At 43.5% G+C, this 18,994-nt stretch overlaps 5 protein-coding genes and 7 non-coding genes across 12 annotated transcripts; 11 read left to right on the top strand and 1 right to left on the bottom strand.

Moving 5' to 3' along the window:
• The first annotated feature begins 42 nt into the window (after positions 1 to 42).
• Positions 43 to 3,388, top strand: LOC117146530 (protein xmas-1). Its single transcript, XM_033312799.1, has 3 exons — positions 43 to 195; positions 493 to 1,502; positions 1,668 to 3,388. Exons 1-3 carry the CDS (start codon positions 147 to 149, stop codon positions 2,853 to 2,855), a joined length of 2,247 nt encoding a protein of 748 aa, XP_033168690.1. The 5' UTR covers positions 43 to 146; the 3' UTR covers positions 2,856 to 3,388.
• A 613-nt stretch (positions 3,389 to 4,001) lies between these two features.
• Positions 4,002 to 5,597, bottom strand: LOC117146531 (coiled-coil-helix-coiled-coil-helix domain-containing protein 2). Its single transcript, XM_033312800.1, has 2 exons — positions 5,438 to 5,597; positions 4,002 to 4,758 (listed from the first exon to the last, which is right to left on the bottom strand). The coding sequence occupies exons 1-2, from the start codon at positions 5,482 to 5,484 to the stop codon at positions 4,293 to 4,295; spliced, it is 513 nt and encodes a 170-aa protein (XP_033168691.1). The 5' UTR covers positions 5,485 to 5,597; the 3' UTR covers positions 4,002 to 4,292.
• Positions 5,598 to 6,725: 1,128 nt separating this feature from the next.
• On the top strand, positions 6,726 to 11,395 carry LOC117147558 (40S ribosomal protein S5a). Its single transcript, XM_033314500.1, has 5 exons — positions 6,726 to 6,831; positions 7,854 to 8,256; positions 9,926 to 10,042; positions 10,354 to 10,452; positions 11,221 to 11,395. Exons 2-5 carry the CDS (start codon positions 7,855 to 7,857, stop codon positions 11,287 to 11,289), a joined length of 687 nt encoding a protein of 228 aa, XP_033170391.1. The 5' UTR covers positions 6,726 to 6,831; position 7,854; the 3' UTR covers positions 11,290 to 11,395.
• LOC117148981 lies at positions 9,006 to 9,159 on the top strand. Its single transcript, XR_004459981.1, has one exon. It is a non-coding gene; the product is annotated as a small nucleolar RNA psi18S-1854 (small nucleolar RNA).
• LOC117148979 lies at positions 9,352 to 9,505 on the top strand. The gene has a single exon (XR_004459980.1). It is a non-coding gene; the product is annotated as a small nucleolar RNA psi18S-1854 (small nucleolar RNA).
• Positions 9,694 to 9,848, top strand: LOC117148978. Its single transcript, XR_004459979.1, has one exon. It is a non-coding gene; the product is annotated as a small nucleolar RNA psi18S-1854 (small nucleolar RNA).
• LOC117148983 lies at positions 10,085 to 10,233 on the top strand. The gene has a single exon (XR_004459983.1). It is a non-coding gene; the product is annotated as a small nucleolar RNA psi28S-2876 (small nucleolar RNA).
• LOC117148986 lies at positions 10,649 to 10,789 on the top strand. The gene has a single exon (XR_004459986.1). It is a non-coding gene; the product is annotated as a small nucleolar RNA psi28S-1192 (small nucleolar RNA).
• LOC117148985 lies at positions 10,829 to 10,965 on the top strand. The gene has a single exon (XR_004459985.1). It is a non-coding gene; the product is annotated as a small nucleolar RNA psi28S-1192 (small nucleolar RNA).
• Positions 11,001 to 11,138, top strand: LOC117148984. Its single transcript, XR_004459984.1, has one exon. It is a non-coding gene; the product is annotated as a small nucleolar RNA psi28S-1192 (small nucleolar RNA).
• Positions 11,396 to 11,806: 411 nt separating the features above from the next.
• Positions 11,807 to 13,889, top strand: LOC117148497. The gene is made up of 6 exons (XM_033315879.1): positions 11,807 to 11,997; positions 12,074 to 12,178; positions 12,296 to 12,736; positions 13,223 to 13,290; positions 13,467 to 13,622; positions 13,758 to 13,889. Exons 2-6 carry the CDS (start codon positions 12,117 to 12,119, stop codon positions 13,868 to 13,870), a joined length of 840 nt encoding a protein of 279 aa, XP_033171770.1. The 5' UTR covers positions 11,807 to 11,997; positions 12,074 to 12,116; the 3' UTR covers positions 13,871 to 13,889.
• On the top strand, positions 13,828 to 18,848 carry LOC117148496. The gene is made up of 5 exons (XM_033315878.1): positions 13,828 to 13,997; positions 14,061 to 15,693; positions 15,758 to 17,061; positions 17,118 to 17,350; positions 17,616 to 18,848. The coding sequence occupies exons 1-5, from the start codon at positions 13,849 to 13,851 to the stop codon at positions 17,933 to 17,935; spliced, it is 3,639 nt and encodes a 1,212-aa protein (XP_033171769.1). The 5' UTR covers positions 13,828 to 13,848; the 3' UTR covers positions 17,936 to 18,848.
• Positions 18,849 to 18,994: the final 146 nt, after the last annotated feature.

Raw genomic sequence — 18,994 nt, 5'->3', positions numbered from 1 at the left:
ACAGGCCTTGTCACCCTTCAGTCAACTAAACAGCTCCGAGGCGATAGCATCCATTTATCCAAAATATTTGTGTTTCCGTTTTTTTTTTATTTTGTTTTAAGGTTTTTTTCTACATTCAAAACCACACAAAAGGATTTGCCTGGAAAATGAAGAGCTTAGTGGCTCAGACGGAATGCCAACTGCGGCCTCTTAAGGGTGAGTGCGTGCGTCTGGAGAGGATGTGGCCACATTCCCGAGGCCACATGCAGTGGCAGATAGTTAAATGTGGCTGTCTTTTGCCATTGGAGCTCGTAATTGCAGTAGGAGGTCATTTTAAGAACGATAAGGATTAGGATACTTACATAGATACTTCTTAGCTTATTAAGTTTATTCAGTGGAAAGCACACAGCTCACTTTTTTAAATTATCCGATTAGCTCACTTATTCAGTTATTTTATCTTAAAGAATTTTCCAACTTAATAAAGATTAACTAATGATCCTTAATATGTTCAAGTGTCTAGCTTGGTATCGGCGCTAAAGGCTGCCCGAAGTGATCACCAGGGAAAGAGCAGCGCAGTTTGTAGGCTGGTGGCGCAGATAGCGGAGGCGGATCAGGTGAAGTACCAGTGGACGCCGAACCTAACGTCGCTGATCGATCGCAAGGATGCGAGCACCCGTCACCAGTGGCGGCCACATGTTAGCCACAGCACCCGCCACGCCCGCAAACTGCCCGTCCAAACGGAGCGACGTGGATTGAGCTTCAGCTTCCTAAGTCGCTGCCTGGCGAAGAAGGGTGAGCACTCGGGATTGACGAGCTGCGTGCTGTCAGTGAAGACGCGTTATGCGCCCAAAACGCTGCATGGGCGCGCCTTGCTCTTTTGGCGCCAGTCCTCGATGCGACCGCTGCTCCTGCCCTCGTCGAATCTGTGGACCGCTGTGCTCAGCAAGCGTTGCTATGTACCACGACTGCGTCCCGCCGAGGAGGAGGAGGAGGTGGAACGCCGGGCAGTCCCCCAGCTGAGGATTACCAAAGAGCAGAGCGAGGAAGAGGAGCATCAGCTCCAGAGGCGAAAGGATGGCAGTCGTCTACGCAGCGAGTGCTCGGAGTTTTATCTGCCGATGGGAGAGCAGGACAACTCCGAGCCGGAGGAGGAGAATAGGGGACATCGTCAGCCCTACGTAGCCAGCGAACTGATGACACCCGAACTGGCCACCAAGTGGCAAACCACCAGTGTCACCGAGAGGGAGCGCCAGCTGCTGAATCTCGAGCAGCAGATGAAGACACAGCCATCCGTTCGGATGACGACACAAACCTGGTTCAGCGGGAATCAGAGAAGATACCGCAGCCGTCGTTCCGGCGCCAAGAGGTATCACGTCGTTTCCGAGCTCGAAGGCTGGCGGAGATCGTCCAATCACCAGCCAGTGCCCGTCTTCCAGGGCCAACCCGGCGAGCAGGAGCACCTGCGTCACGCCAGTCACAAGGCCAGCGCCAGGAGCATTACGGATGCCCAGGAGAGTTGTCAGGTAGCACTTCACGCATTACCCAATAAAATTTAATAGGTATTTTACATCTCACATGGGTAACCTTTCTGGGTCACCTATAAATTCAAAACCCTTCTTAGGATTATATATGTAGGATGTATATAGGATTAGTTTGTATTGTATATTCTATATATCGCCTCCTTTCAGATGGTTTGGGAGCAAAAGAAGAAATCACCGTGGCACCGCACTGTGGTGACCACCAGCAATAAGGTACGAATGCCCAGGATCAGGGCGGCCAAGTCGGCGGTTATGAAGGCCCAGGAGGCGCGGGACAAGCACCATAGGCTGATCAGCAAGGAGCTGGTCTATAGACCCAGGCGGACAGTGAACGCAGTGCAAGCAGAAGAGACGGAGGATCAGGATACCAACCATCGTCACCCCGGAGGCAGCCACAAGATGTCCAAAAGAGCTCCAGAGCGGGCATTGCTCAAACAGCATCTGGCCGATCTGCTGGCCGTGTCAGAGCCAGAGGACTCCTTTCGGATTGGCTATCAACCCAATGCACCCACACGACAGCTCCTCGAGCAGGGCAAGTGCTATGTATCGCTGCGCCGCGAGCAGTTCATCAACCTGCATCCCGTCAGGCCAAATTCCCTCATACTTGCGTTCAATCTAGAGGTTAGGGATTCGCCCCGGCAGCCGGTGACCACGCTGCATCGTAGAGATGGCGCCAAGCGACCGCGTCCTGTGGAAGTGGTGGTCAAGCCATCGCTACTCACTGTCATCCGTCAGAGTGCCGCCAACTGGGACCAGAATGGACGGAAAGTGCCTGCCAAAAAATCAAATTTAGTGGGTGTGCGTCCCAAAGAGCACGCCTACCAACGGCGCCTGGTGAGGAATGCCTCTACCCTGGAGGTCATCGTCAAGGCCCAAGCCAAGCCCACATCCGAACCGAAGTCTCCATCATCGGCCACTGACTACCACAGAGTGGCGAGCCAGAAACTGCCTCATGTGACCAGCAAAGCAGACATTGGCAAGGTGGCGGATCCATTCAAGGACCTCGACAAGCCACGCATCAAAGAGAAGGAGGTGGCCGCCAGCTGGAAACAGGCGTATGTGGTCATAAGCAAAATGTACGACGCGATCAACCCCTACCGCCGGAGAGCATATCCCGGCAAGAAGTGCGTTGTCAAGGACAAGACAGACGGTTACTTCCTGGCCAAGCGCAACTCCTCCACGACGGCGATCGCACAACCGGGATCCACCAAAAAGGTGAAGCCACCCAAGCCACCGGTGGTCAGTCCAAAGGTTCAGGTGCCCAGCGTGCTGCACAAGCAAAAGTCCCGGGAAAGTCTTGGCCCGGGGACCAAAAAGACCGAAAAGCTCTCAGGATAGATGATGACCCCTTATATCATCCGTTTTTACCCACAAAACCCGGACAATCGAAGGCAAATCCACATTCGAAGCGGAATTCCAAATTGAGCAGTGAACACTACAAATATGCAACATTATATATACACACACACACACACACACCTGGTGGATCGATGCTCCTCCCCGGAGACTTTTTTTTTTGAAATCGGAAAGCTCTAATCAAAACTAAACTTCTCCTAAAGTCGCAACATTCGAAAACGACCAGAATCGAAAATTCCAAAAATCTTTAAAAAAAGCTACGAAAACTATAGCTTTCATCCATTTGGCCTTTTGATGGTTCTTTATAACTCTTTGTTTCTTTTTTATATATATATATATAGACACTGTTTTTCGATAATAGGAGACATCAGTGTTACTAGAGTCGAAAAATTTGTAGTTGTTACATACGTATTGCCCCATTACAAAAAAAATTGTTAATACGCTGCAAAATTATGAACAGTCATGACACTATGTAAAAATTATTGAATAAAAACGGAAACATGGAATGTCTCGAACGCAGGGATTTTTTCATTACATTTTCTTGGATGGAAATTTTTTAAACCTTTTTTAAAGTTCTTAACTTTTCAAAATTACGTTGCCACGGCGAATTTTTCATAAGACCATTTATAAGAACTATGATTAATCCCTCGTTTAACCATGAATAGGTACATATGTATATGTATGGCACACGTTAAATATACTATATAACCCTTCATTTATAACCAAACAGCAAGTGGGTAAACATGTTTATCATATTTCCCATTTGTTTACCGCCTAATTTCAACAAAACAACGCGCATTGCAATCAAAACACAAGAAAAGCAGAAATGAAAGGCACGTGACAATGGAAACGCGAAAAGGGAAATGTGTAGGGAAATGAATCGATTTTCCTATTTATAGAAGTGCAATGTCACCAAAATTATTTTTGGCAACCGCATGCAAGCCACATTTCACAATAGGATGCAAATATTGCATTTTCCCGAAGGAAGGAAAAGGGAAAGTTGCATTTTTTCCAGAAGCTTCTTGAAAAATGAATATTTTCCTAGCTCCATGTTTAGACAACAATTAGAACTTGATATTAACTTATGAATATATGTATATATTTTAAACAATAAAAACTCTTGGAAACTTCGTTTTGTTTTGGCCCACATTGACAACCCGTGGGGTTTGGTTTCTTTTTTGTTTGGTTTGTTTGTGTTTTTGGAAAGGGTTTTGGGCTGCCAACGGGATTTTCTATTTAACATTTCATTTTGCACTACAATTAAACAATGCTTTCTTTCAGATGCTTGCAATTAAACAATTATGAACTAAACGAAGGGGTAGGACAGAATTAATCCGGAGGTGTTCATCCGAAGGGTTCATCCTGCTGCGTTCATCCGCCGGGGCTTGGCCAGATGCTATTCTGCCGCAGCTGGACCCTCTACTGGAGATGGTGGCTCTGCTTGCACTGCCGCAGCGCCTCGTTGAATCCCTCGCAGAGGGTCAGATCCGCCTGACCCTGGGCGCACTGGATGAACTGTTTGAGCTCCCAGGCGCAGGCTCCCTGCGGCTCATTGGGCTGCTGCTGCTGGGCGTAGTATGGCTGCTGGGGGGCAGGAGCGGCTGCCGCCGGAGCGGGAGCAGCGGCCTCCTTGTCGCCAGATCCGCTGAACAGCGAGGTCAGTCCATGACCCACGGTGTGTCCAATGGCTGAGCCCACGGCCACGCCTCCAGCGGTGGCGGCCATCTGCTGGAACATCGATGGCTGCTGCGGTGCCGGCATGCCGACGGCACTGGGAGGAGCGCTCATGGGCGCCGGCACAGGGGCAGCGGCGGCCGGTGCTGGGGCACGTGCCTGGACAGGAGCCGGGGCCGGGGCGGGGGCACGGGCCTGCACAGGTGCGGTGCTGTTGGGAAAACAAAAACAATCAGTTGTTATTGTGGACTTTGCTCTGACGTAGTATCGTTGATCATTTCGTGACGAAATCGGAGGGTCTTTGTGGTGAGAACAATGAACTATGGAAATTGAACCAATTACTGGGAATTTTAAAGCACTTTGTTTTACATCTACTGCAAAAGTAGGTAATATTTCAATATTCCTATGCAATTTCTTGTTTTCTTTATAATAAGCCAAATTGAAATGATATTGTGTTAAGTTTATAATATAAACGAAAATGTATAAACATTTGTATATTTCACTTTTTTAACGCAAAATAAAAGCATGAGAAGTTTTATATTTAAGTAAATCAATGGCCTGAGATATTTATATACTTAAAAATAAATTCAGTAAACTTTCTACAAAAGAGGCTTTTTAAAGCACTTTCGTAATTGAATAAGTAACCAGATTTAGCGGGACATCCGCTAGGAGGACAGCACCACTGAAACATCCCATGCTATTTTGACTCCTCTTATTTTTAAGGTTACGTAACCTTAACCCATTTCGGGGGCCGGAAAAAGCGGCGGCAGTGAAATTCTGTCCATGAGACAGATCATCCGATTGATTGGTCGGTGATTACGAAATGAATTTCCTGCCGGCGCTTTCTCCCATTTCCCCCGAATTTCCTTCGCTTTTCGCGACTTTCTTACCGACGAGTGGAGGGCGGGGGACTGGCTGAACGTCCACGGCGAACCATTTTGTTTGTTTTATTTGTTTTTCTATCGACTCGGTTTCACGCAAGAATTTTACTCTGAACAGTTGTTGCTGTTTTGATGACGAGCTAGTAACTGAAATTCCGAAATAATCCCAATTGGACGAGAAACTTCGGCCTGCTGCCAGTGTGGCCGGAGAAAATACCAGAAAATACCAAGGCATAAGGTGTAAACTATCGGATATAGAATGTGCCAGCCCGGTTAATAACATGGGCAAATTCTTAAGATTAGAAACATATTTAACTAGAAGAATTTGAATATTATATTTGTGTAGAAACCGTTTTACCATCTTCTAATATACTTCACAAAATAGTTGAATTGTTGTGTATTATATATATTATATATATATATATATGTTTTACATGTTTAAATTTAAATAAAGAACTATATGTTATACATATATATATGCCTTAGTAATATTCAAGTTCAAATTATAACACTTTAATGACAATACGATACATATTACTGTTTATGTTAGTTATTGAAATAATTACATATTATAATACTTAAGCATATATCCAAATTTCTATAAGAAAATACCGGAAAATACTGAGGTGTAAGGTGTAAACTATCGGATACAGAATGTGGCAGCACAGAATGGGTAAATTCTTAAGATTAAAAACATATTTTACTAGAAGTATTTGAATATTATATTCGTGTAAAAAGCGTTTTACCACCTAATATCCACCATAATGTATATAATATATATATATCACATAATGTTTTCCACTAACAAATTTAAATTAAGAACTTTATGTTATAACAATATATATATGCCTTACTAATATCCAAGAACAAATTGTAGAACTTGTAATGACAATTGTAATGACAATACATTATATACAATTATTTATTTTAGAATCATTTAAATAATTACATTTTATAATACTTAAGCATATATCCAAATTTCTATTAAGTGACTGTAATACAGAAAATTTGTCACGCGAATTGAAACTATCGTCACTCGTTGTGACTGGCAAAACCGCCAAATGCCGCATATCGATAGAAGGTTCAGACTTTGTTCTTAAAAAAGTGGTTTAAAACTATTAGTGTGCCTTAAAGCAGGATGTATTTTTATGAAGTAGATATAAATGTGCAATTATACAGCAAACGCTTTCAAACAAGTAATTAAGTCAAGGAATAAGCAGCAAATATCGCCGCCAATCTACGTTCGATAGTTCACTTGTTGTGCATCCCTGGCAGCCGGAATGCAACCGTGTGCGTGTCGGCGGAAGCGGACTCTCTGGCGTTGCTGCACACTGCCGCAACATGTTCTTTTTCAGGCGTTTGCCTTTGCGCTGACATCGTATCTCGATTTCTTCTGTGACAAAGTAAGGGATTTTCAACGTTTAATTGTGTGGATTGAAGCCAGAGGATGGCCAAAAGTCGGCTAAATGCTGGCGCCTAGTGTGGATACTAAGGGTTTTGTGAATTTACGACGGCAAACTGCGGAATATTGCAATTTCCACCAAAATGAGGTTAAAAACGGGCGGCTTTTTTTTGTGTGTGTGCGCGAGAGTGCAACTGTGTGTGTGCGTCACACGTGTTTGTTTCCCCTTTTTTTTTTGTATATTTTTTTCATCTGCTTGCAGCGCAAGAATATGTTAAATACAATATGCATCCACGTACATTGAGCCAATTATCAAAAAGGATAAGCCTCAAGAAAGTATAAACCCTGAAAAACTCGCAAGTCAACAACAACAACGCGCGTGTGTTTTTTTTTGCGGTGCTTATGCGTGCGTGTGAGTGCGTATAGCGCCCATCTACAATTTTAAAAACGTGTTAACGCAGAAAAACTACCTAAATCTGTATTTGAAAGTTATTGTGACCGTTTTTGTATACTTAATCATGATCTTCACTGAAACTTTCTCCTTTCATAAACCTTGAAAATATATTTTTAGTTTATTTTTGTTTTTAATAAGTTTTTAAGATTTAAAAACGAATGTTAAGGCCTTACAGCCTTTTCTTGGGTTTTGTATTCGTAAACGAATTGAACCAAATCTAGTTAAAGTTATAAACAATTTTGTATGTGTATGTGTGTACAAAAATGATTAAATTTTCATTATTTTACATACAGTAAAACGTTTTTCTACATCAATACCCTTTTGTTACGATGTTTTCATAAACAAATACTGAAAAACACGTTTTTGTCAAACTTCTAGGTGATGTTCAAGCCATACAATGATGTTCAATAACATAAGTTAGCTTATTATAAATAACGAACAAATACCAATTACCAACCGTGATAGTAATAGATCGCAAAGCCCTAAAGTATCCCATCCCACAGTAGAATTACCCATACCGATTTGCAGACACGTGACTAACTTATTTGCCTTCCAAAAAACTTTTGCAGCATGGCCGAAGTTGCTGAAAACGTGGTGGAGACCTTCGAGGAGCCAGCGGCACCTATGGAAGCCGAGGTGGCCGAGACGATCCTGGAGACGAATGTGGTGTCCACCACTGAGCTGCCGGAGATCAAGCTGTTCGGCCGCTGGTCTTGCGACGATGTCACCGTCAACGACATCTCTCTGCAGGATTACATCTCGGTGAAGGAGAAGTTTGCCCGCTATCTTCCCCATTCCGCCGGTCGTTATGCCGCCAAGCGTTTCCGCAAGGCCCAGTGCCCCATTGTGGAGCGTTTGACCTGTTCCCTGATGATGAAGGGTCGCAACAACGGCAAGAAGCTGATGGCCTGCCGCATCGTCAAGCACTCGTTCGAGATCATCCATCTGCTCACCGGGGAGAACCCTCTGCAGGTAAACATGCCCATCCCGTCCAAATGTTTCCACTTCCAACGAGCGGCCCATGCTAAACTGTGGCCAGAGAACTTTGCCACTCGGCCATGGGTAGAATGGGCACGCAGAGCGAACCCAAGGTTTTAATGTCCTAGTGCCTGAAGATATCAAAACCTCTTCTTGTTTTCCTGGAATTTAAAACCACACTACAAAACCATTATAAAGCATATGCGGTACCTTGGTGTAAACTGATTTAAAGGGAATCTTTACTGATTTCTAGTCCTCCTCAATGCTGGCTAGGTTTTACATACTTTCCGAAGCATAACTCTCAAAGGGACTAATAGTGAACCAGAGATTTAATTATCCTAGTGCTAGAATAGACAGCAAATTCTGGTTCTCCTGGAACTTAAAGCTACAGTAGTATTATAGAGGAGTCCTCCTCAATGCCAGTTGATGGTAATTTTTAGCCGAACTGAGCATAACTCTTAATGGACTCATAGGAAAAGGTATTAACTATCCTTGTGCTTGAAGATAAAACCACTTCCCGCTCTCCTGGAACTTAATTCGACATTGAAGACAATAGCATATTAGTGGATCTTTCACAATGAGTCTACCTCAATGCTAGTTGAAGGAAATTCTATCTCAGCTAAGGCATATTTAAATAGACTCAGAGGAATAAGTGTTAATTATCCTAGTGCTTGAAGATTAAACCACTTCCCGCTCTCCTGGAATTTAAGACTACATTAGAAAGAAAGCATTCATTAGAGAGATTAGTATCCGTCCAAAACTAAAACTGCAGCGTTGATCTTTACATCGTTGTGGTATTCAATTGGACCACAGGAAACCCCATGGTTAGCTATTCCTCTTAAGGGCATAGCCTCAAAAATGCAACCTTAATAAAGCATAAATCAACAAAAACCTATTCGCAGAAACCACATTTCAGTCCACCTCAATGCCAGACGGCTTAAAAATACCATGCCATACTGAGCATAAACAAAAATGGACTAATATCAATTGAAATTGTTTTAACTATCCTTGTGCCTGAAGATATAAACCACTTCCTGCTCTCCTGGAAATTAAAACAACACTATAGTTAAGCATTATTCACCAAGAGTATCATTATCCGTCCAAAACTAAAACTGCAGCGTTGATCTCTACAGCGTTGTGGTATTCAACTGGACCACAATAAACCCCATGATTAGCTATTCCTCTTAAGGGCATAGCCTCAAAAATGCAACCTTAATAAAGCATAAATCAACAAAAACCTATTCTCAGAAACCACATTTCAGTCCACCTCAATGCCAGACGGCTTAAAAATACCATGCCATACTGAGCATAATCAAAAATGGACTAAAATTGAAATTGTTTTAACTATCCTTGTGCCTGAAGATATAAGCCACTTCCTGCTCTCCTGGAAATTAAAACAACACTATAGTTAAGCATTATTCACCAAGAGTATCATTATCCGTCCAAAACTAAAACTGCAGCGTTGATCTCTACAGCGTTGTGGTATTCAACTGGACCACAATAAACCCCATGATTAGCTATTCCTCTTAAGGGCATGGCCTCAAAAATGAAACCTTAATAAAGCAATAAATCAACAAAACCAGCAAAAGTTCCACCTTGGTGCTTCGAGTGGATCAATGTGATAGCTTACTCATTTTGATTTTTCTTTGTGTCCTCTTTGCAGATCCTGGTCAGCGCCATCATCAACTCGGGACCCCGTGAAGACTCCACCCGTATTGGACGTGCCGGTACCGTCCGTCGTCAGGCCGTCGATGTGTCGCCCCTGCGCCGCGTCAACCAGGTGAGTTTCTTCAGAGGATTTGAATGCCAGATGCATGTGCACACGGTGGCCGGTAGCAATGGCTTGTGGTTAGTTTAGAGACAGACTGCTTGCTTATAACACTTGGCCAGAACAAAAATCTATCTAATATCCGTAGCGTCATAATGTGTAGTATAGCCGACATTTGGCGTATGAAACGAAGAGACATTATCAATTGCATAACACACAGGGGTTTCACTTCACCAATGATAAGAACCCCAAATAGTTACGCTGCTATGTGAAAGCGTTCGTAAAGTTTACTTAATTAATTTTTTTCTGTCTATTTTCTCTAGGCTATCTGGCTGCTGTGCACCGGAGCTCGTGAGGCTGCCTTCAGGAACATCAAGACCATCGCCGAGTGCCTGGCTGATGAGCTGATCAACGCTGCTAAGGTGGGTACATTGGGCATGTGGCGAGCACAAAGTGGGAATGGGGGGTGGTCTACTCTAATGCTTGGCATTGTACTACCAATATGCCTGGCCTCGCTTGTAGACCAGATCGAGAACCACGTTCGGCACTCGGATTAACCCAAGAATTGAGCTTCGAAATAGCTCTTTTCTTCCTTCTAGTGACACAGCTGGTCATTTCAACCAGTCCAATCTAATTCTGCATCATGGTTTATTTATGTAGTCTCGCTTTTGGACCAGATTAAACTCCAAATCTCTTATTATCCTTGTGCTAGTGACCACTTAACTGTCCTATGCACACGAGAAACGTAAAAGAACACTTTTATGTATTAGCATTTAGCAACTGATTCGATTAGGAAAGCGGAGGTCCAATCTAATTCTGCATCGTGGTTTAACTATGTAGTCTCGCTTTTGGACCAGAACAATCACCATCCTTTATTATCCTTGTGCTTGTGACAATATCAGTTCAATGCACACGAGAAACGTAAAAGAACATTAGGAAACTGTTTAAAAGTTGGTATATAGAGGTTAATAATAGGTCCAATCTAATTCTGCATCGTGGTTTAATTATGTAGTCTCGCTTTTGGACCAGATTAATTCACATCCTTTATTATCCTTGTGCTTGTAATATTACTTAGTTCAATGCACACGAGAAACGTAAATGAACACTAGCTTTAAATAAGTTAGGAACTTATTAATCTAGAAAAACATTGATCGCCAGTACTTATAACTTGTGTTTGAATGTATTTCCAGGGATCTTCCAACTCGTACGCCATCAAGAAGAAGGATGAGTTGGAGCGTGTCGCCAAGTCCAACCGTTAAGGAGACATCATCACCAGCAAAAACAAACTTCTGTCTGTTTTTTTTTATACAAATAACGTGTGTACACTGAGAAATGATACACTAAAACTAAAATAAACAACAAGATGAAAAATTAACTGTGGAACATTCTTTTTTTTTATAGTTTTTAGTTTATAATAAAATTGGTTGTCAGAGAAGAAATGGTATTTTAGCTATTTTCTATTGGGCTGCTGGTCTCAGAAATATGTGATGTTAAGCGTGAGGAAAACGTGAAATTGGCTTGTTTGGAATAGCTAAAAATAATAAAATTAAATTTAGCTAAAAAATTTAAGTAAATGATTTAAGGGACTTTCTTGAAAGTTTTTTATCGATATTCAGTTCATAATAATATTGATGCAACTTTTTTTCATAGATATTTCACTAATTACGATAGATTTTGGCATTTTTAGTGCATAAAATCTATAGATAGTTGCGATACTCTATCGATCTGGCATCACTTTTCTAAAATAATAGTACTGGGAAGCGGGAAACAGTTAGCAATACTCCGATTGATTTAAACCCCTCTAAATTAAGTTATTTTTTATTTTCTCTACTTTTAAGGAAATCTATGTCAAATCAACAAAATTTCCATTTATTGTAGGAGGCTAGTCATTTAATGACATTTAAAATCCAAGTGTCACTCTACCCGATCGAGTCACTTCATTATCGATGTAAATCAGGGCCCGATAGGTACACTTCACATCGCAATCGGTTTTAATTGCAATTTGTCCTTCGTCAAACACTTTATTTTAAAATTCTTTGGTAGTAGGTCGGATTGCAATAGGTTCACATTTCTGGATTAGTGTATAATGTTCACAGTGGATGCAGGCGAAGGATCATCAGTTGCGAACGAGACTCCATTGAAAAGCCAGTAAGTGCACGGCAATCCTGGCCAAAAAGCAGGACGCATTTATATTCGCAGGCCCCTGAGACATAAAACACGTGCCATTTTCTAAACGCCACACAATATCCCAAATATACAATACAGATTCCACGAGCAGAAGTTAGTGGAGCACTATTGCCGGCAGACGCAGCTGCTCAAGCTGGTCCAGGGTTCCTCTGGCCGCTTTGTGGCGAACTATAGGAGCTCCCGGCGGCCAGAGGACCTGCTGGCCCCCATCCAGCTGCGTTTGGACTTCGAATACCGGCAACTACTCGAGATATCACCGCAACTACTGCAGCTCATCGTCGAGGAGCCGCTGCAGTTCCAAGAAGCGGTCCGCTACTCGGTTTATGGCTTGATCCGCTCACATCTCAAGGACGCTGGCCTGAAGGCCATCGATATCAACCAGCTGCACGCCCACTGGCGCCTGGTGGGACTGCCCTTTACGCCGGGCCTACAGTTCGAGCCGCGGGATCAGTTGATCCGGCTGGGTTTGTCCCAGGTCCGGGGCATCCTAGCCGCTTTCACGCCGCAAGAAACACTGGTGTCAGTTTTGCATTTTGTACATGTCCTGGCAGAGAATTGCTATGTTCCCCTACTTTGCTTTGGTGTGCTTATTCGACATTTTTCTTATTCGATGTGGTTATGTTTGTGTAGCATGTCTTGCCTTTTTATTTGGATATGCCTGATTAATTATAGTTATAGTTCTTAACTAACCGAACCCATTTTTGCCAAACTGGTTCACCCTTTTTGGTCTAGTTCAAGAGGTTTTTAAGTTTAGGCTTTCAAGAGTTTATGTAAATACGAGCCTACAAAAGCGTGGTTAAAGTTAAAAAAGCATGGATCGTATTATCATTATTTTTCATTTAAGTTGGCTAATGGTATTTATTATTTGTCTATTGCATGTATTCTTTTCTTATGCCTTAGGTAATATCTATTTCTAAACATATCAATTATAACATACAGCTGCTCTGCTAGGGTGTGCCAATCTTTGATAATACATGAAATTTATATCCTGATATTCCATTGTAGCCTGCAATCGATCTGGTACTGCGGCAGTGGCTGTATGCGAAATGCCATACAGACCAGCTCAACAGATGGTAGGTCCCATAGGCTAGGAACCTAAAAAAACCCCATGCACTTCATCCAAATTGTGGCACAACCAATGCCCAAACATATTTATCCTCTAACCATACTCACCACCTTCTAGCCCAGCATTCCTGGTTCACGAGATCCTGTGCCAGCTCCATTGCTAATCCATCTTGATATCTTTCAGCACCCTTTTGTTCGAGCTGCTCGCGGCCCATGAGTGAATACCAAAAGCTACGCGTCACTGAAACGTATCGAATCTTAGCTATCTTGCCTATTTCAGCAGTTCAAACACCTCGTGTCACCAATTGCCTTCATCGCCCCAAATTAGTTCGACTTAGAGGTAGGTATCCAGGACATCATAAACACGTGAACTTCAATATGCCTTGTAAACTAGGACATACTCATATGGATGTCACTATCATGAATAATCATAATAATGTTTAGTTTTTGTTTAAATAATAACTGCATTTCTCAGCCCACGCCCACGACTGCGAATTAAAGTTGGGTGCTAGCTACCTAATCAGTGGATACTTTGCGAGCTCAGCTAGCACATATCAACTGGAAGCATGTCATCTAGGAGTAAACTAGAGAACAAAGATCCTCGTGGGGACATTCCCCACCTGCTTAATGTTTTCCTGTGCAACGATGGCGATGCAAATGAATCCAAGGGAGAGGTCTTAAATTTTACTCAAAATGCCAACACAAGCTCCATAGGGTAAAATATTCTATTTACACTATCATAATGAGCAAATATATTAATGTATCCCCCAATGCCCAGCACCATACCATCGAATGGCCTGGTCGAAAGCGATGTGACGCCTGTTATGACTCCCACACCGAAGGTCGATGTCTACGAACCAAATGTTAACGTCTGGCGCTTATCTAAAGAAGCCACTAAGCGTGATCGTACCTATGTTGTGAGTGCCGAGGAGTATCCTGATTTGGGCCAGCGTCAGAAGAGATCCAAACAACGTTCGCCGCCGACGCGTACTCAAGATGACGGCGGCACTGTTTCGTGCCTTGCCAGTGGTCTTAGTCGCGTAAAAGATCCGCCTGTGCTGGCCAACTTTTTGCCGGATCTTATGCTTTCGAAATCGAGCAACAGCAATCATCAAGCGGTGACCACTTGGCTATCGTCAGTACGTCCTAGCGACAGCCAAAAGTCTTCAAACGACCAGGCACGTTGCTCTTCTTCGACTACGATGACTCTGCTGAGAAATGATTCAGTACAGCCGCTGGCGCCAAAAAGTGCTGCCCAGTCTTCTCCTGGCGAGGAGAATATCCAACAGCAGCAGAATACTCCAGCTAATTCCCAACAGCAGGAGACAAGCCCGGCTAATTCTGTCATGCATCAGGTGAAAACAACTAACTCTCCAAAGGAGCAGCAGAACAGTTCTGCCACTTCCTTACAGCAGCAGAAGAGTTCGGTCAATTCCTTACAGAAGCGGAAGAGTTTGGTCAATTCTTCACAGCAGCAGAAGAGTTCTGCCAGTTCCTTACAGCAGCAGAAGAGTTGTGCCAGTTCCTTACCGCAACAGAAGAGTTCAGTCAATTTTACTATCATACCGCAGAAGGGTTCCGTCAATTCTTTACAGCAGGAGAAGAGTTCGGCCAATTCCATACGAAAGCAGAGGGGTTGGATCAATTCCTCACAATATCAGAAGAGTTCTGCCAGTTCTTTACAGCAGAAGAGTCCTGAAAGTTCTTACCAAGTAAGCAATTCTCATAGCAAATTCCGACAGCAGCAAAAGAAGAGTCCTGAAAATACTGAAAGGAGCCAAAAGAATCAGAAATCTCCTGGCATTCAACACTCTTGGAAACAACAACAGGAGCAGCAGCAGCCAAAGAATCTTCAGAATTGTTCGAAAACTTCTGTTCAGCAGCAGCAACAGCAAGTGAACCCTAATCATAGTCAGTCGCAATCAGGGAGACCTATCAAGCCCACTTACTCGCACTCAAGGAGAGCTTTAGTTACAAACAATTCTCCGGTACCAATCAGCATACATACCATTAACCACAGCCAGCAGACCAGATTCCAGATTCAATCATCGAGTCCCAGTGTTGTCCACAATGAGGACGAGGATGTTATGCCGCCGACGCCCAACCAAAGTGAGAGAAGGCAGAGGAGGTTCCCACGTCGCAATCACAGCCACCGGATGGTGCACAGTCTGCAGGCGGTGAGCCGAGAGTTTACAGAGTCCTCGCCGGAGGGACCTTTAGGGGGATTGCCGGAAAAAGAGGTTGTGCCGTACCAGCAACATGAGCATCCGCGCCAGGTGAAGCGCTCACCAGAAATCCAACAGAACAGCCACATGCAGCAATTGCCTACGGTCAGCGCTTTAAACATAAATGCTAAGGAGTTCAACCCTACCGCAAAATGCAATCCCCCCGACTCAGTGTGCAGATTGAGCGTAAGTCATTGCTCAGTATGTTGAATCCTTATTTTATAATCCCCTTTACATTCGGCAATTACAGCGGAGACGTTGTCGACAGCGTTTTAGGCGATCTTCACTCGCGAAACAACAGAACCAAAGCGAGCCAGGACCATATCCTGAAAGTGGTGCCCCAGAACAAATACTCGAATGCACCTCTGGGATAGATGATCAGCCACAACAGCCAGTCAACATACCAATCCAAGCCAATTTACCACCGGCACCGGCACTACCCACGGTCTTCTTTGATCAGCAGGCGGGAGTTATATGGAGCAACCCATCACCATACATTCCGATTGAAATGCAAAACAACAGTGCCAGCCAGTCGGTTTTTCGGCTAGCCAGTCTCCCGTGTACAGGAGTTGGCACCCCCAATATGGATATATTTACCATATCTCCACCCACTATCCAGCATATCAGCTCCAGCCGCCTCCCATCCAGCATTTCCGGGACAACCCAGTTATCGCATACTCTCAGTTCGCCGCCGGTGGAGAACCAGCACCAGGAACATTTGTGGGAATCATGCAGCCACCAGGACAAGGACCTAATGTACAGCCGGCCTCTGTTGGATATGGATCAGGAGGAAACCCAGCCGGAGCAACAGGACCAGGAATGGCAGTGGGAGTCGGAGATGGAGCCCCCGAGGTTCCAGTCGAAGAAACAGGTCGTCGCCGACGCACTCGGCGAAAAAGACGCGCCCGTCGCTAAGGATGCAGGATCACCACTAGAGCGTCATATGATATTTCGAGCCCCATCGCAGCACGGCCAAGAATATCCCAAGCCGGATCTAAACTGCGTGCCGTCCAGCATCAGGAAACTACATTACCTGATCTCATCACAGTATTCTGACTACTCCTTCGTCTACGCCCTAAGTGCTCAGATCTGTCAGGACTGTGTGCCCATGGATTGCTTTGTTTACCTGAAGATGATACTGCTGGCCAGTATCGTTTCAATCGAATCTGATGAGGTGCGGGCTCCAATTTCCTTATGCATAATCGCCAGCGACAGCCTGATGGCCAGCCGTCTAATGAACAAAGTGGGCCAACTGGCTCCACGTTTCCTGGGACCCCACGAATACGGACTGCAGCCCACTTTCAATGCCCTGCCCTCGCGCTTTAATTGGGTAGTGGCCAGTCCTTTACTATTGGCCCAACAGGGTGTTTACTACGCCGGCGATTGGAATCGTCTGTCCAAGGATCAGGGATGCCAGCTGGAAAAGTGCATCGAAAATGGAGCGGTCCCAGTGCCGCAGTTGCACGTCGATCAGCCCTTGAAGGCAGCCGTTTGGACTTACTGGCAGCCGAACAACTCCACCAATCAGACACTGGCCCTCGCCAAATTGTGCCCGTAAGGTGGACAAAACTAAAAATTACGCTCGTATATTAAGTTAACCTAATTTGCAGAATCTTCGGTCTGCCTATTTATATGGGTGGTCAGGTCAGCAATAGTCTCTGGCACTCCATAATTCAGAAGCACAACGCTGAGGGACAAATTGTGGTCAACGATGGCTTGGACATTCCCGAGGACGACATGCGCATGCTGATACATCTGTTGCATCAGCGCAAGACCACCTTAACCGATCCCGCTCAGCATATGCTGCAAAAGTATTATGTGATCTCCAGGAAAGAGCGACCGAGTAAGTCCATAAAGCAGCAAACCGTCTTCCCAGCTTCAAGAGGAAGGGTCGTGTCAGTACGGTTTTATGAAACAGATCACAGATCAACAATCACTAACCTTCATTCATGATAATCTTCAAACAGATCTCATCCACACTGACTTTAGTAAAGCATTTGACTCTGTAAATCATTCTCGAAACTTCATATATTATTTACACCTTTTGTTACTTTTCTGTGCTCCTCTAATCGATGGCAACTAACGTTTTCCATCCCGCTCATTTCCAGATGTCTTCTCCAGCAAGACCTATATAGTGCTGAAGCAATTAGCTGAGTGCTTTGCCAAGCTGGCGCTGCGTCTGGAGGTCCTTGAATCGGACGTTTGTGTGGCCATCTACCACTGTGAGCATTTCGTGCAGGGCATTTTCGGGGCCAAAGAAAACCAGGCACCGCCGGCAGTCTTCAACTTCAATGTGATCTCCTGCATCGATCCGTACATGAACAAGTTTACACGCTGGCTACTTCAGTATCTGAATAGCTACGAGGACGAGGAGCTGGGGATGCACGCGGACAAGAAGCGGCGCACAGATAGCTGGGCCATGCCCTAAACGCTTGGCATAGATCCCTAGACCAACTTGGCATTGATTTGGCCACTAGACCAATTTTGAATACCTTTTCTAGTTTTATACAAATGAATTTACAGCACTTGTGTTTGTAAACAAAATCGGCACTGAAGCCACTAGATACTACACCTTAACCATTCACTACACAAACAACACCTGAAGCGTTCAAAAACGAAGCCTATATTTGTAAGCATTCACACACAGCAGCCACACACAGACATTCCCCATCTCCTTCACATTCCGTGATATATATGTTTTGTGTATATCGCAAGCTGATCGCGGATAGTTTTCAAAATTTAGTTCCCGAAAATCAGGAACCTGTTTGAATAGTCTTGCACCGTTGTTAATCGCTTATCAACGATGTTTTTGCTAATTTTTTGGAAACTAATTTGTAAAATTGTTTTTGGTACAAGTACTAAAATTAAATGTGTGGCCATGAATGTATATAATTTTTTTTTATAAAAAACATATTTCCACAGAATATGCTTACACCTGAAATGAACTGTGAACAATACATAAAAAATACATAAAATAAGGATGCCATACATATTTTTTAAAATATATGGTAAGAATTGTCAAAAAAAGGAGGACTTTAATTTTTCGTTAATAAAAATAAAACTTAAATGCCAATAATATTCATATAGGGTTTTTTTTGATTTTATGATAAAGACAATATTTGCACAGAAAACCTGAAACAGGCTGTGAATAAATGTAACTTAACAATAATTAAGAAATGAACACCAAGAAAGTTAGATAGTAAAGAGAAATATTAATGGCAAAAAAATATAATTGTTCTTAAATACAGAACGCTCAATTACTGTGTTGACTATGTTAACTATGTAAAGTCAACACAATGTTAGAATACTCAGAATACTTCCGTTTCAAATCGAATAAAAATCATTTGTTTATTAAAAAAAACAATTCTTTTTATTAACTAGCTTGTAGTGTTACACATATATTTATACATAGTTATTGTTATTATTAGTTTAGTGTTTCTCAGTTATTCTTCTGCTTTTGATTATCCTTTCCAGCTGCCTGAGCAAA

Source organism: Drosophila mauritiana, chromosome X (assembly GCF_004382145.1).
Source record: "Drosophila mauritiana strain mau12 chromosome X, ASM438214v1, whole genome shotgun sequence".
Classification (NCBI taxonomy): Eukaryota; Metazoa; Arthropoda; class Insecta; order Diptera; family Drosophilidae; genus Drosophila; species Drosophila mauritiana.
The sequence above is the reverse complement of the archived record's forward strand: the minus strand, read 5'-3'. Positions and strand labels throughout refer to the sequence as shown.

Bases quoted from the DNA above. Each gene is read 5' to 3' on its own strand.
- LOC117148497 (XM_033315879.1), top strand. From the start codon at position 12,117: ATGTTCACAGTGGATGCAGGCGAAGGATCATCAGTTGCGAACGAGACT. The intron at 12,179-12,295 runs GTAAGTGCACGG...TATACAATACAG, and splicing joins GAGACTCCATTGAAAAGCCA to ATTCCACGAGCAGAAGTTAG. The intron at 12,737-13,222 runs GTCAGTTTTGCA...ATTCCATTGTAG, and splicing joins ACGCCGCAAGAAACACTGGT to CCTGCAATCGATCTGGTACT.
- LOC117146531 (XM_033312800.1), bottom strand. From the start codon at position 5,484: ATGGTTCGCCGTGGACGTTCAGCCAGTCCCCCGCCCTCCACTCGTCG. The intron at 4,759-5,437 runs GTAAGAAAGTCG...TTTTCCCAACAG, and splicing joins CCCCCGCCCTCCACTCGTCG to CACCGCACCTGTGCAGGCCC.
- LOC117148496 (XM_033315878.1), top strand. From the start codon at position 13,849: ATGTCATCTAGGAGTAAACTAGAGAACAAAGATCCTCGTGGGGACATT. The intron at 15,694-15,757 runs GTAAGTCATTGC...CGGCAATTACAG, and splicing joins ACTCAGTGTGCAGATTGAGC to CGGAGACGTTGTCGACAGCG. The intron at 17,351-17,615 runs GTAAGTCCATAA...GCTCATTTCCAG, and splicing joins CTCCAGGAAAGAGCGACCGA to ATGTCTTCTCCAGCAAGACC.
- LOC117146530 (XM_033312799.1), top strand. From the start codon at position 147: ATGAAGAGCTTAGTGGCTCAGACGGAATGCCAACTGCGGCCTCTTAAG. The intron at 196-492 runs GTGAGTGCGTGC...AATATGTTCAAG, and splicing joins CCAACTGCGGCCTCTTAAGG to TGTCTAGCTTGGTATCGGCG. The intron at 1,503-1,667 runs GTAGCACTTCAC...GCCTCCTTTCAG, and splicing joins ATGCCCAGGAGAGTTGTCAG to ATGGTTTGGGAGCAAAAGAA.
- LOC117147558 (XM_033314500.1), top strand. From the start codon at position 7,855: ATGGCCGAAGTTGCTGAAAACGTGGTGGAGACCTTCGAGGAGCCAGCG. The intron at 8,257-9,925 runs GTAAACATGCCC...TCCTCTTTGCAG, and splicing joins CCGGGGAGAACCCTCTGCAG to ATCCTGGTCAGCGCCATCAT. The intron at 10,453-11,220 runs GTGGGTACATTG...ATGTATTTCCAG, and splicing joins AGCTGATCAACGCTGCTAAG to GGATCTTCCAACTCGTACGC.